Source organism: Erigeron canadensis, chromosome 3 (genome assembly GCF_010389155.1).
Source record: "Erigeron canadensis isolate Cc75 chromosome 3, C_canadensis_v1, whole genome shotgun sequence".
Taxonomy (NCBI): domain Eukaryota; kingdom Viridiplantae; phylum Streptophyta; class Magnoliopsida; order Asterales; family Asteraceae; genus Erigeron; species Erigeron canadensis.
The window spans coordinates 29,925,967-29,940,863 of NC_057763.1; the positions used below are offsets into that span (position 1 = coordinate 29,925,967).

The following is a 14,897-nucleotide window of genomic DNA, read 5'->3' on the forward strand; positions in this document are numbered from 1 at the left end:
TTTTTCATGTGGGAAAAATGAAAATAAAATAAAATAAAAGTGGGAGTGGGGTCATTGGTGTGTGATGTGGCGCACATGTTCGGATGGATAAAAATAGGTAGTGACAAGTTTTAGTGGTCAAAGGAGGGAACATCTCCATCTCCGTCTCCATTTCCATATCACATAACTCATGTCTTACTAAAGGATAAATTATCATATTAGTAATTAAGCATTGATGTCTCAATTTAATCTCGTGAATTAAAAAAAAAATAAAAAAACAAAAATCTTCCTTTTTTATGGTTAATTTTATACCAAAAGTTTATTAGATTAGTTAATGATTTAACTTTTACATAATATCTTACTATCTTCATATATTTTTAATTAAAAAATACATTTAAATAAAGAAACACAGACAAACTAATGCTCTTCCCGTTACATTAAAAACGTTTCAAGTCGAGGGCCCAACAATATAGCACCAAACTTAAGTGATAATGGACTTTCATTCTGAAAAACACATTTTTGTTAAAAAAAGGTTTAATAAAGTAGAGATGACAATAGACCGGAAAAAAATCCCAACCTGACTCACATGTCATAAGAGGATAATTCAATAAACTACATTAGAGTGTGCGATGATATTATTTATGGTTAGTTAATAAACTATATTTGTCATGGATAAATTTATTTTATAAATATAAATACAAAGTTAATCTTAGAACAATTTTTAAGTATATTTTGGTTAATTCAGGAGAAAGAAAATTATGTTTTCAACAAACTACTATAGTATCCATGCAAAACAACAAGTTTCACTACGATATACTTTTTGGTTTCTTGCGCACTTTATTTATGTATTTAGATTTTACCACATTGCATCTCGGAGGTTTTTTTTTCGGGTTATTTATTAGTTTATTGTATATTTTTATCCTTTTGGATTTTCTAACTATCCAAAAAACTTTTATCCAAATATTAATGGTTATTTATGTGATAGGGGCAAATTAGATAGTTTAAGTTGTTAAATCCAAATTCATAATAGTTAAACTAGGCTTTTATGGGCTTATGATGATAGTTTAAGTTGTTAAATCCAAATATTAATGGTTATTTATGTGACAGGGGCAAATTAGATAGTTAAACGTATCCGCTTATCATTAAGCCATATCTTACAACAAACATTCGAGCCCTAGCTAGGACTCAACATAATGTTTTTTAATTAGTCAAGATACAATGACAGACGGAATGGGTTCTCAACATTATTACAATAATCAAAAGGGAACGAATGAAGATGGTGATAGAATAAGCATGATCTTATTCATAAAATATTTTGCACCAAAGATGTTGTACAAACAAGTCTTTTATCATCCAGATGGAGGTTTATTCATAAGATATTGCCTAAGTTCTCCGAATTTGTTAGACATGTTCTGTCTCGCCGCAATCATCAAAATAGAATGAATGTGGATGGTGATGTTGATAGATTAAGCAGCTTATCAGATGATGTTATTCACAAGTGATGAGACTGCAAAATGGGAAATGCATTGCAGTGAAGAACAAGGGCTATAGGGAAAGCCAGAGCTTGCAAATTGCAAAAAGGAAAAGCAATATATCAAAATTGAAGCGGATTGAAGTGTTACTGGCAAAATTGCCTGCAGCAAGGAGGGCTTTAATTCAACCATGTTTTGCTAGTCTGTGTGCAGAGGTTGACGACGTCGTGATGGGTGGAATAACACATTTTATGAATACGACATTGAAGTTGTCTTGTTAGCAAATCTTATGTTCATGATTACCCTTGTACTTAATTGCATGCGATAATTATTATATTGAATAGTTCTTTTGTTCATTTGTTTGATTACATTGTCTGTTCTGTTTTTTATTAATTAGTTATACTTTAAGCAGCCTAACACAATCAAATCGATCTTCTTCAAAACAGCCTAAAAAACCCCTAAACATCATTATAACAAGTGTCTTTGGACATCTAAAAGTAGACTAAACCTATAAACAAAACTGACAACCTCACTGAATTAATCCAAACATTTTAAAGGCTTTTTTACTACTCAAGTCCTTTTCTCTGATAATTATACCCAAACATTCTAGGAGTTTTCGTAACGAATTCCTTAAGATAACAAGTTTTACAGTACTACTATACTACATGCCTGCAATGCATGCTCAACAATATGATAAATAGCTACGTGTTGTTAATTAACTGCTTTGTAAAACGTATCAGCTCTTCGATCTACTTAAAAAAGGCAGAGTGTTTTCTTAGGATACACAGAAGTCACATTCTACAAGTTGAGATAGTTAGCCATTTACGTACATCGTTGATGACATTATAACATATCAAGATATGGAAAATTCTAGTGATTGCTTATCGCTGGTCGTTCATGTTGAACTTCTGATTTGGTAAAATGTTATGTTCATTCATAGGATTCAATCAACTTAATTAAAATTTATTTTTTAGTTTGGTCTATGAGTTGGTTTCTACAACTCATAGATCAATCATCGGGGGTCTTTAACCAGGCTTTCATGGGCTTATAGGTTTTGGATTTTTAATAACCAATAAACTTATTTATTTATTTATTTATTTGTCATTAAAGCCCATAGACTTATACCTAAAGCCATTTTTTTTTAACGGCAAATTTACTTAATAAAATTTTCTTATAAGCCTAGAAACATTCGAACCCTAGGACTCTAACCTCAAAGAAGTTAAATTATGTATTAGGAATAATTGGATGTATATGTTTTTTGTCAAGATACAATGACAGACGAATTAAGCAACTTACCAGATGATCTGATTCATAAAATATTTTCTACTATCAGCACAAAACTTGCTGTACAGACAAGTGTTTTATCATCTAGATAGAGATTTATATGGACTTCAATTCCTTACCTCAATATATCAAGTGAAGATTTCGAAACACCGGCGTTCTCCAAATTTGCTAGACATGCCCTGTCTCTTCGAAATAGTGAAATAGAAGTGTCTTCCGTCAAGCTCATTTTTGGCACAGACACCAGCCAGTGGATTGTCAAAGATATCATGAAAGGCAAATTAACTTGGGAGCTCCCTGCCTTAACAACATTATATCTCAAATATGCTGTTTTGTCCTACGAGTTCAATGATAGTCTTCTCTCCAGGTGTGCAAATTTGAAGAATCTCACTCTAGACGGTTGTGATTTGAAAAAGTCTAGCATCTGCCATCCTCGACTATCTAATCTCACACTTAGCTATTATAGCTATGTGGATATAAAGTCTGTTAACGTGGATACACCTAAATTGGAGAATCTCGCTATTAAAAATACGAGCAATAAGAAATATGTCATTAAGATTGATGCACCTCATCTGACCTCCTTTGTTTATAAGGGTTTTTATTCCACTTCTTTGTGCCTCTCCACGGATGGTATTAATTCTTTGAAAAAGGCGGATGTATGTGTAATCAGGGAAGATTCGGCAGAATATAATGATGATCTTATCCGTATTCTTAGTCTACTTCAACATCTCCACAACGTCAAATTTCTTGTACTTAACTTGGAAATTGTCGAGGTATTGCTTATTGATCCGTCTTTTATCATATGTATCTTATTACAGCTTCTTCATATAAATTTACTTCGGCTTATCTTGTTAATTGATCGTTGCATGCATAATATTCTTTTATTGATTTTTCTACAGGTTCTTTCGTTGCACGTGGAAAAAATCTTATCTCAACCATTTATGTTCACTAACTTAAAGGGTTAACTATTTGGTGCCCAAAAAGTTCATTCTCTTGGAATCAAGCTTCTTGATTGTTCCCCAGGTGCCACACTCGAGGTACGGTCATTGTGACTATATGTTACTTGCAGAGTCTATAGAATATGAACCACCATGACAACCTATGTATTAAGCATCTAATTTGGGAGCTTTTGATAATGAATGAAGAATTAATGTTCTAATGTTTCTTATAATTAAATAAAATCTATTATGATATCATATATGCAGGAGATTGTAGCACGAAGCCTCGTGGTCGAATTACAGGTTCTACTCAAGGAAGAAAAGCTGACACCAAGAAAGTGAACAACAAGAGCTATAGGGAAAGCCCAAGCTTGAAAATTGAGAAAAGGAAATCAAAGGATAATCCCATACTTTTAAAGTTGCGGCAGATTGAAAAGGTCCTGGAAAAGCTGCCTGCATCAAAGAAGGCTTTGATTCAACCAAGTTTAGCTAGTCTGTATGCAGAGGCTTCCATTGTTAATGGTGAAGACCCGATGTGATGAGAATGAAGTGGTGGTGGGCACGTTCAAGAACTTGCTACAACATTGAAGTCACACGTCTCGTTATATGTTCTTGATTACCCTTGTACTTGCAATTTTGAATGGTTCTTTTGTTTCTTTTATATTGTTGGTTCTGTTTTTTTTTTTAATGATAATAGTTATACTTTGAAATTAATATGTTATGTACAATCATTTGATTGAATGCAAATTAAAATTCATTTTTAAGTTAGTTTCTAACTTTCTACTACTCCAGGAACAGAACATTTTTCATCATCAAATGTTAATAAGAAACAGAACAATAATCATGATAACGACAACAACATACAATGACTTAAGTTTTGTGTTTAACAATTTTGAAAAATCAAAAAAGTATTTCATTGCCGGGAATCGAACCCGGGTCAAGATTCAGAAAGCTATATGTGTCTCCAAGATTCAGATGTAAAGTTTTATTTAGGCAAATCCATCATCCAAAGTTCCAACCACATAAATTAGCACTTATTATAACCCAATGGGTCAAGATGAAGATGATGATGACGATGATAGTGATAGGGCCACTATCAAAGCAATCACTACAGGTAAAACTACAAACATATAATACAACCATTGATGATCATTAATGTTGTTGGCATTACGCACATTAGCGTTGTTGCCATTATGCCTATCAACGTTGTTGGCATTATGGATATCAACGTTGTTGGCATTATGCTCATTTATGTAGTTGGCATTACTTTCATTAACGGAATTAGCATTACTCTCCGAATCCCTCAAACTTTTAGGTGCAGTCAACCTGTATTCATAGAAAAATGTCTCAGAAAGAAATAGTTTTCAATACAAATAAGAAACTGGAGTCAAATTTAAAAACTTCAGACACTCATTCAGCAAAGAAGTTGAACTTCCTCTGAAAAGGTAAGAAACAGGATTTTGAAATGAATGTCAACAAATAAATAAAATGGGAAGAACATTCGGGATTTTGAAGATAGAAAGCGCCAAGAAAATAGGAAATGAAAAGGGCTGAGACTTGTATGCATACTTCACGATTATTACCCTCCAGAGTGGGAGACCGGGTTTGTAACAAAGTTCCCATCCTGATAAGTGTGAATATATTGCTGTGGCAAAGCATGCTCCTCCTGCATCAAACGTATCATGCAACATTGATTAACGCAGACTTGGTGATCGTGATAACTTTGACTCATTTAAGATTAAATGGGTCGAATGGGATACTTTGCCTCTAACGGGCCAAAATGGTGAGAAAACAAACATAGCAAGAATGAAAAGAGGTTGAACGGATCCAAGAAATCAAAATCACCGAAAATGTATTTCACAATACAAAAAAGCTTCCTAATCGCTTTATTTCAACAAATCAAAATCATAGTAGCAATGTACTTTTTTAATCCTTGTGAAAACTACCCGGTTTGACATCCTACCCAACCCACCCGGCTCATAAATTTTGCTATCTCTAATACTTAGCTATTGAAAACAAACAAAAACTTACCAGATCACCATTAGGATCTTTGGCAGGCACCATTACATTGACTTCACTGGCCTTGGCAGTTGTTATCGAAGAATCTAGAGAATCTTTGCTTAAAAATAACTGGCAACCTGATGTATTGTCAATTGAAATGGTAGGGGCTGCACCCTGTAAATTTGGTTGTGGTTAACCAGTTAGCTTAAAAACATTTCCTGAACACAACGGAATAGTAAGTTCAAACATAGAATCTGAGAAAGGTTACAGGCAAGTTGGATCATACCTGGCATTGCACCTCAACACTGTTGCAATTAACAACCTCAAAAGCAGCAACAACATCCTGTTTCAGAGTTTTAAAAGTGGTTATCATATACCACTTCCTCGTAAAAGTAGTGACATTGGGAAGGACTGTAACGGGTCAACAACCTTAGTAATTTTGGTGCATCTCAAACGGACAGGGTTGACCTGAAACACTTTTGTTCAAAAGTTCCAAGAATCCAAGTATTAAAGAAGATTTAGTTTATCATATTCCATTACTCAACTATATGATTACAATAGTTAATCTGAATTCTAAATATAGGATCTTGGAGCTTTTATGCCTTCAAACTACACTATGCGTGATGTTTGACCCATCGACCCATATAAAACATTTACGTTTAAGATAAAAATTTTAACTGGTGTATTAGATGCAAATCATAACCCGACGCCACCCAGTGGGTTAAAATTTTAACCTCTGCTACCAACATGCTACAAATGGGAATCACAATATAGCCACTAACCGTGAATACAACACCCATTTTTGTGCATTTGTCAACAGTTATGTTGTTAACTTTTCCTGCGTGAAATAAATAGATCTTTTAGGCAGAAAACATAGGCAAGAATAATATTGATGGAAACAATTCTAAGCAGAATGAACAAATAACATCTGCCAGAAGAGAAAGTAAAATAGAATGTACTACCTTTGATCTGCAGGACTGAATCTTTGCAGCCAAAAATATAAACTGTCTGCCTCGGGTCACACTCATCAATAGTCAAATCTTTAACGCCAATCTGATACTCAACGACCCATCTATATATAATGTAAAAGTAGACACATCAATTATTAATGTTCTGAATGTTAGTTTCTAGTACAAAGCATTCATTTTGAATATACTCACTTCCGACCCATAGCAAGCTCAAACTTTGGAGAGCCAACTTTTGCAACGTTTGGCACGCTCTTGTGGACTTCTTTTTCACCAGAACTGACAAACCCTGCCCTATCTTTTCTGTTTTTGGTCTTCATATCGTCTGTAACTTTTTTCAATCCTGTAGACATGAAACTGACATTTAGAGGTTATAAATATTAATGGATATATTTGATAGTGTTGGCAGCCTGGCTTAGTCCCCATTTGAGACTAGTGTTTTAGTGTATTACCCTATTTCCAGTATAATGTATTGGGAATTTGGGATACACAGATACATGAAATAATCTTTGAAAAAATGGGCTAGTTGGGTACTGGGTTAAATTTGAGTAATTTTGAAACGCAACTGAACCACTTCTTGCTGGGATAAAAAATTAAAACTTGACTTATATGTGTTTTTAATAAAATCGAGGTTTAAAAAACATAGATATTACATTGATGTTCTTTATTTTCTTAGTTAAAGAATTTAGTAGGTTATAAGCAATAGAAGTATAATTGAACAACTTTCAACCCATTTGACCCATTTCGTTTTTAACTAAACTTTATGTTTTACCAATTCCACCATTAGGAGCTAATTCGTAATCCGAAAAATGATTACTATACAAGCACCAAGATGCAATAAAAAGAGTATGAAACTAGCAAAAAATTGAAAGAAATGCTACCAGCAGTCACGGGCTTTGAGCTAATTTCCTGAAAAACAGCAGCCATTCCTTGCTTTGAGCCGGAAGAAGAAGATGAAGAAGCCCCTGAGTTTGAAAGTGAGGCTGGTGGAGGATTTGGGGCAGCAGGAGCACCTGGATTAGAAGACTTGACTGGAGCCAATACAGTAGCTCCAGTAGCACTCCATACAGGTCCCAAAGGATAGTGAGTCTTTACGTAATCCCTCAACCCTGGTACATATAGCTCCTTGAGAGCTTTGGCCCATTCTATATGATCTTGCTCTTTATTTTTGTATTCTACAAGAACCTACAATATAGCAACAATAAGTCATAACTAAAAAACACAAAGCAAGAAAATTAAGTATACGACTTTGTTTACTAAATCGATCAGAAGTACCTTGTTGCTGTAAAATTCAGCTGACTGCCAACATTCTTCAACATGTCCAATAGGCATGCTCATTCCTGAAAAGATAGACCCGAAAAACAGCTATAAATGTAAGACAGTAAAAGTTCATATACAAAAGTACAATACATGACAAATAATTTATCCTCACCGCAGTCTTTTCCTGTATATGCAATCCATGCTAAAGCTGTTAGACTCTCAGCAGCAGCTTTTAAGTGGTTGAAGAAATCAGAACGCCGTCCTTCACTCATGCTATTTGCTTCGGTTAACTTATCGTTTAAAGGCCTCAGAAATTCCGCCAATCCACCTGCATCAGGTTTCTGCATAATAAATGATTTAGAGATTAAATATCATAACACCAACTATAAAACTCATTAACAAGCAACAATAAAACCTAATTAGGCATTGCTATATATACTTAACATGGTATATAACATATCTCATTTCATTTTGCATCTTAGTTGAATATTTCTATTCATGAGAGTCTGTTTGTTCAAATGAAAAGATTTCGTTTACATGTCATGATACCAGGACAGAAAATCAACATGATATACACCAGCATATATGTATGTTTATGAATCATATGAATTTATCGATTTATATGATTGAATTTTAAAATCTTAAGCGTTCTTATATTAGAAAATGATAAATTTATACCGATATACACAATATTAATTATATAACACATGTAGAATGTGTGATCAAGATTCACCTGAGTTTGTTTGATCTTAACAAGAAGATCTTTCTGAGAGGCAAAAGCCACAGCAAGAACATTCGTAACATCCTTAACTTGTCCACCGATCTTCTCGGCTGAAGCGGAAACCTTTCCCACGTATTCTGTCATCAGATCATCAAATGCGAGAATGGATGGATCAGATGATGAGCCTGATGATCCTGCCACAGAATGTGGCTGAGAAGGACCGCCAGACAGTGATTCCAGCCGCACGACAGCTGCCTCTAATCTTTGTATTAGTTTTTCTTCCATTGGAAAACATCAAACAGATCTGTGTTCTGTTTGTGTTTAATTTGTGTGTGTTTTTGTTTTGGGTGTGAAGGTGACGAGTTTTTTGGTTTTGTAACGATAAAATAGATAGAGTGCGTTTACTGGTCGTTTCAGGGGAACAATATGGTGACACGTGTCATTTGTTTAACAATTACCTTTTTTTTTACTATTATTTTACTTTTCCATATATATATATACCAACTTAATAAAAGTCTGGAATTTTAATCAAGTCGAACAATCTAAAGGTTTGTAAAATTTAAGTAGAGATCGAACACGTATTATTCCTTGATTATTTCACGATCTTAGCAACGGCGGATTCTACAAACTAATTCATACGGTTGGCGTGTTTATAAACCAGTCATACCTGTAGCCTCTCGGATCATATTCACCATTTTCGACATATAAAACTCTGTGAGCAATACTGAGCATATTCTTTTAGGTCACTATCTACTCTTATCATGGACATGATTGATGTATCAAATACGGAGTAATTGAATAATACAATAAAATAAATTAAAAAACAGGAGTTGATCTTCTAAAAGCTACTATATCTTTAATATTGGAATGTGAGTGTTTACATGTAGCAAAAATAACAAATAAAATTTTAAGTACTAATTGCAAATTGACTCGCTATATTTACAATGCTGGAACATTTTGAAGCATCTGCATATATATCTTTATATTAGCAACAAAGAACAAACAAATCACAGAAGCGGGATGCACAAACAGATGCACATACACACTCTCAAGAAATCTAGTTCCTTGAAAGCACTTTGCTTGAAAGATCTGACCCGGAACCAAGTGTAGTTGTATCTCTGGGTGGGCGATGTTCCTATAAAACAAAGACAAGGCAAATGCACCATCAGGATTCACCGAAACATCAAAGTTATCACAGCACAAACTTCAAATGGAATGAGCACGTACGACTTCACCTAATATGTACTATCAATGAATTAAACCTTATAAACCAATTTACTCAAGAAACCAGAGTATCACCAAAAGTCAGTATCATTTTGGAAATCAAAAATGGACATGTTTTGTCAGATACCAATTATCACAAGTTCGATTTCATTACTCAAGCAGTCCAATTTTCCACTTCTAGATACTCTTTATTTATGAGCGAAGGTCCTTCACAAAATGACCAACTTACAAAGTGAGATTACATTCTGTTTTTCTATTTATTAAGACACAAGTGTAGAGAACATAAAGACATTGTCAAACTGTGAAAATATTATACAGTAACGTTATTTGGTAGTGGTAAAGGTAATAATTTTGGAAAGACTAACCGTGCGGTAAGGGAAATCATCCGCCTCAAGCATGTGTACAATTTGCCCCATCTTGGGACGCTTATTGGCATCCATATCTATACAACGAAGGCACACCAGCAATACACGCTTCAAAGATCTTGGAGGAGGCTGTACACTGATCTTTGGGTCTAGCAACTCTTCACCACGACGACTTGCCACCATTCCTTTAAACCAGTCAACCAAATTCATCTACAAAATAAATCCAACACAAATGAGTTTTATTGCAGAATGAGTATACAAGAGTGAAAAGCAGACAACTTCAAGCCAGAGGTGGTAACGTTGACCCATTTACCTATGAATTGGTCAATTTGGATCGTGTTATATCTAAATTGGGTAAAATGATAATAAGCTATAACAGAACCACAAATGGATTGAAAGTCATGTATAGTCAATTTTAATCCATAAAACCTTCTAAATAACTTCATCGAATGATTACTTATTATAGTATAATAATTACATTTCTGTAATCAAAATTAAACATTTAATGCTTGGACACATACTAGAAAATGATGTGTATGTGCTTTATTCAAACATGTTTAGACCCGTTACCCATTAAAACTTGTCTTCTCATGTCTACTTCAACCTTATATATTTCTAATACCTCTCCTGGTGCTCGAGAATAATCGACAGGGCTCCTTCCGGTAACGATTTCCATAAGTAAAACTCCAAAACTGTAAACGTCACTGCACTCGTTTAGCATCCCTGTGCTTGCATAGTCAGGTGACACATATCTGGAGATCATATGTGTATATTAGAATGAGACAAAAGTGCAAGAAAGACTGAGAACGTAGGAAATCGATGTGAGGTTACTAACCCGAATGTGCCCATTACTCGTGTGGTCACATAGCTTTTCTCTGATCCTAACAACTTGGCAAGTCCAAAATCAGATACTTTCGCATTGAATTTTCGGTCTAGGAGAATGTTGCTTGATTTAACATCACGATGGACAACTTTTGGTTCCAATCCTTCATGTAAATATGCCAACCTAATGCAGATAACACTTGTTAGGATTACAAATTATACATCATTTCAACAACTAACCTTTGGTTGTTGATAAGATTTGTATCACATATATGTACGTGTCAGAATGGGTTGCATTGTCGGTAAACACAGTTATGTCCAATATATAGAAGAATTTAAGAAGTACGGAGTAATAATTAATGCATTAAATAGGATTACGGGATTAATATTAGTACAAAAATATTAAAATGGTCTAAATTAAACCCATTTAAAAATGAACTAGTCAAAATAGCCATCTCCAATAATAGGAAAAGATAGCAAAATTGTAAAACATTTGAAGCATACCCTTTTGCAGTCCCAACAGCAATCTTCATTCGGATATCCCAAGTTAAAGGACTGACAGGTCCAACATCCCCATGCAACCATTGTTCCAGATTTCCATTGTCAACATACTCATACACGAGCAACCTGCATGAAAATGTGATGTAGCCACAGTATATCAGTACCGAGCAGTAGTTACTCAATTGCTCAACTCTTTTTGAGGTTACTTGTTTGGCTATTGAGTGACCAGGCAACCAGCCTGGCCCAATTGCTCAACTCTTTTTGAGGTTACTTGTTTGGCTATTGAGTGACCAGTCAACCAGCCTGGCCCATCCATTTTGGAGCCTAATGAGCATATTAGGAGACAAATGAATGCAAAATGGAAGCTGTAACTACCTTTTAGCACCGTCGGCGCAAAATCCAATTAAACCCACAAGGTTTTTATGCCTTACTTTTCCAATGGCTTCAACCTCCACCTTAAATTCTTTCTCTGCCTGGCCCCTACACATGTGACAGTATTAGATTTATTAGCTGCAAAGTACACATTATTTTGGTCAAAAAAGTTTTCATTTATTTTAAGATATCATATAAATTATAATACTTAAAAAGATCGAAAGTTGTCATAAAATCATCTAAACAATATTAAAAGACAAGTATTTGCACTAACTGATCATCTGAATTTAAAGTCACCTCGAGCCCCATGACTAAATAAGTAAAGTATGAATTGTGCAAAAATTAAGGGTATAAAATAAGGTCACTACTAGAAGTAAGCAACATTTTAAAATAAGAGACTAAACATATGCAACACTCTGTCCCCCAACTTTGAGATGTGCTATATTATATTTCCATTTCCTACTGAAAACACACCCACATTTCTCAAAGACGCACATTCTTTACACCATATACCATGTGATCCAACTTCTAATTTATTAGATGCGACTAATTCCAATGTAGATTGTGCTCAGATCTGTTTTGACAAAATATTATTCTTTAACTGACGGATTAAATTTTCTACCCATTGTGTTGGGCTTTTTACAACAATTAAAGGATAGCTCATGCAAATATGCAAAGAAAACACTATCTGTTGCAGCAACTATAATCTTAAACACAAAACTTCTAATCCTCATTGTTTGTCTACATATTAACATTTTCATATATTTCTACGTCAACCTTTTGTATCGGGAGCAACTTAGTCCAACATCAGAAAATCGAAAAATAAGATCTTAATCTCGTAAAATGCCTGTTTCAAACTTTAAATTGGACCAGATATTTTTTATATTTTTATTTAAGAACCATCAGGGTTAAATGGGGTATCTTTATTGTTAAGATCAAGACAGATTTGTGATTTCTTTACAGGGAAGAAGCAATATGCTTTGGGTTAAAGTTACTACCATCCAAAGATGGATCAACTTCCCTACCAAAAAAATAATAGTTATTTATTTCTATAATTGTCTATACATCAACTTCAAAAACATATTTTTTTTTTGTTCTTTATGAAAAGAAGAACATGTTGAAGCTGTAAAATACTAAAAGGAATTAAGGGGAATAAGATACTATAATCATTCACTATATACAACATTTAAACTTTAGATATATCATATCATATCATATATAAATAAATAAAACATAATGGAATTGCACTTTATATAACACCACAGGTGTGCAACACTTGATTTAATCCCAAAAATCAAAGTTTTACCTTCCTATTCTTCTTTAGAAAAAGAGAAATTGTAAAGCTACCATTTGCTTTATTTTATTTAAATTAATATTTCTTTAAACCACTTTATTTCAATTGTATTCAAAATACCTTCTGCCTTTGTAAAACAAGCAATAAGTCACTCGATAAGCTCATAAGCCGGTAAAACCAAGTTTTTTGGCTTTTTTGTTTTATTATATTTTAAAAGCCGATACGCCAAAAATTCAAAAAAATAAGCTAATCCAGATACAGAAGCCTAACACAGCTAATGTGACCGTAGTCGAGATTCAATCTTCCAAGCTATGGCCGACTACCCCTAGATCTAAAACATGCATCCTAAAGTAACCAACACAGATTTTATTACACAAGTAAATTCGTATAAAAAAATCGGCGAACTTACTTGTTATTTAACAGATTCTTAACAGCAACAACCGAACCATCACGCAACACGCCTCTATACACAATCCCGTACCCACCTTCACCAATCACATTCTCAACAGCAAAATTATTAGTAGCAACTTCAAGTTCACTCAATCCATGCCATCTCCCCCATCCCATACCTTCACTACCCGAAACAGATGACGACCCACCTTCACTCGGACCCGAACCCGAACCTGATGCAGATTCATTACTACCTGAATTTGTAACAACTTTCCCTAATTTACCCTCTTCATTATTAACAACCACTTTAATTATTGGTTTTATTTCTTCCTTTTTTTCATCTTTTTCAAACACACTTATTTTACTCTTTTTTTCTATTTTTTCGGCATTTTGAACCAATGGCAGTAATCCTGAGCTGTGCTTCACTCTCATCCTGATCAATTTTAAGAATAAATGATACATAATTAATATTCATAAAATCAGAAAACAATTAATTATAAATATTGGAGTAGAAGAAAAATAATTAAGCTGAATCATGCATTAAAAAAATAAATAAATTTTTTTTATATAAAATATCTAATGAACATAAAAATAAAAAAAAATAGAAAATAGATTATTCAAAAAAATTTAGAATTCTAAAGATCAACTATGTAAAACTTCAAATACGACGTCGTTTATGTTACTAATAACAAAAATGAACTAGTCAACATATACATATATATGATATTATACCTGCGACGTCGTTTAGAGTTCAGATTCCGACGGATACAAACAAATATCAGTAACAGAGCTAACGTAACAATAACGACAGTAACGGCGATGACGACGTAAAGCTTCTGTCCTAGAATCGTTGTTTTAGAAGAGAGACTAACTCCGCCGTTAGTTGACGATGAGTTGCCGGAAACCGCCATTGTCTCCGTCAACGAAGATCAAAAAAATTACTGATATTGTGAGAGCATTTTTTTAAAAAAAATTTGAGCTTTTATTTTAGAGAGAGAAAGTGAGTTTTCCACTTTTTTGGTGTGTGGTTTTAGAGAGAGAGAGAGTGGAAGACTTTAAACAGAAATGTAGAAATGATGATGATGGAGGAGGAGCGATGAGTGTTTGTAATTTGGGGTTGGGTTATTGAGGATATTACCGTTAAGCCACTGACAAGTGTGTGTTTTCTAGTATTTGACTCAATATGCTGCCCACTTGCGTCGGTGTGTTTTTTAGAAAGTCAATCAAAAGATATGTTTGGATTGCGATTTACTCGTATTAGTTTTGGCAAAAGTGGGTATTATCTTATTTCCACCAATTAACACCCAAGCAC

At 34.0% G+C, this 14,897-nt stretch overlaps 2 protein-coding genes across 3 annotated transcripts; both read right to left on the reverse strand.

The window, feature by feature from the left end:
• Nucleotides 1–4,640: 4,640 nt before the first annotated feature.
• Nucleotides 4,641–8,959, reverse strand: LOC122593680 (cyclase-associated protein 1-like). 2 transcript variants are annotated; one of them, XM_043766121.1, is made up of 11 exons: nucleotides 8,630–8,959; nucleotides 8,069–8,237; nucleotides 7,912–7,976; nucleotides 7,518–7,821; nucleotides 6,832–6,979; nucleotides 6,634–6,743; nucleotides 6,454–6,509; nucleotides 5,958–6,014; nucleotides 5,702–5,845; nucleotides 5,254–5,336; nucleotides 4,641–4,996 (listed from the first exon to the last, which is right to left on the reverse strand). In XM_043766121.1, exons 1-11 carry the CDS (start codon nucleotides 8,900–8,902, stop codon nucleotides 4,723–4,725), a joined length of 1,683 nt encoding a protein of 560 aa, XP_043622056.1. In that variant the 5' UTR covers nucleotides 8,903–8,959; the 3' UTR covers nucleotides 4,641–4,722. The 2 variants fall into 2 exon arrangements, with proteins under 2 accessions (XP_043622056.1, XP_043622057.1); XM_043766122.1 differs by having other exon boundaries at nucleotides 4,905–4,996; nucleotides 5,240–5,336.
• A 488-nt stretch (nucleotides 8,960–9,447) lies between these two features.
• Nucleotides 9,448–14,625, reverse strand: LOC122591293 (probable receptor-like serine/threonine-protein kinase At4g34500). The gene is made up of 8 exons (XM_043763535.1): nucleotides 14,318–14,625; nucleotides 13,605–14,018; nucleotides 11,905–12,009; nucleotides 11,533–11,655; nucleotides 11,042–11,212; nucleotides 10,829–10,958; nucleotides 10,207–10,416; nucleotides 9,448–9,752 (listed from the first exon to the last, which is right to left on the reverse strand). Exons 1-8 carry the CDS (start codon nucleotides 14,494–14,496, stop codon nucleotides 9,675–9,677), a joined length of 1,410 nt encoding a protein of 469 aa, XP_043619470.1. The 5' UTR covers nucleotides 14,497–14,625; the 3' UTR covers nucleotides 9,448–9,674.
• Between the last annotated feature and the right edge of the window lie 272 nt (nucleotides 14,626–14,897).

Bases quoted from the DNA above. Each gene is read 5' to 3' on its own strand.
- LOC122591293 (XM_043763535.1), bottom strand. From the start codon at position 14,496: ATGGCGGTTTCCGGCAACTCATCGTCAACTAACGGCGGAGTTAGTCTC. The intron at 10,417-10,828 runs GTATTAGAAATA...TTTATTTTGTAG, and splicing joins ATTCTCGAGCACCAGGAGAG to ATGAATTTGGTTGACTGGTT. The intron at 9,753-10,206 runs GTTAGTCTTTCC...TTTGTTTTATAG, and splicing joins ATGATTTCCCTTACCGCACG to GAACATCGCCCACCCAGAGA.
- LOC122593680 (XM_043766121.1), bottom strand. From the start codon at position 8,902: ATGGAAGAAAAACTAATACAAAGATTAGAGGCAGCTGTCGTGCGGCTG. The intron at 8,238-8,629 runs GTGAATCTTGAT...TTTATTATGCAG, and splicing joins TTAAGATCAAACAAACTCAG to AAACCTGATGCAGGTGGATT. The intron at 7,977-8,068 runs GTGAGGATAAAT...CTATCTTTTCAG, and splicing joins ATATACAGGAAAAGACTGCG to GAATGAGCATGCCTATTGGA.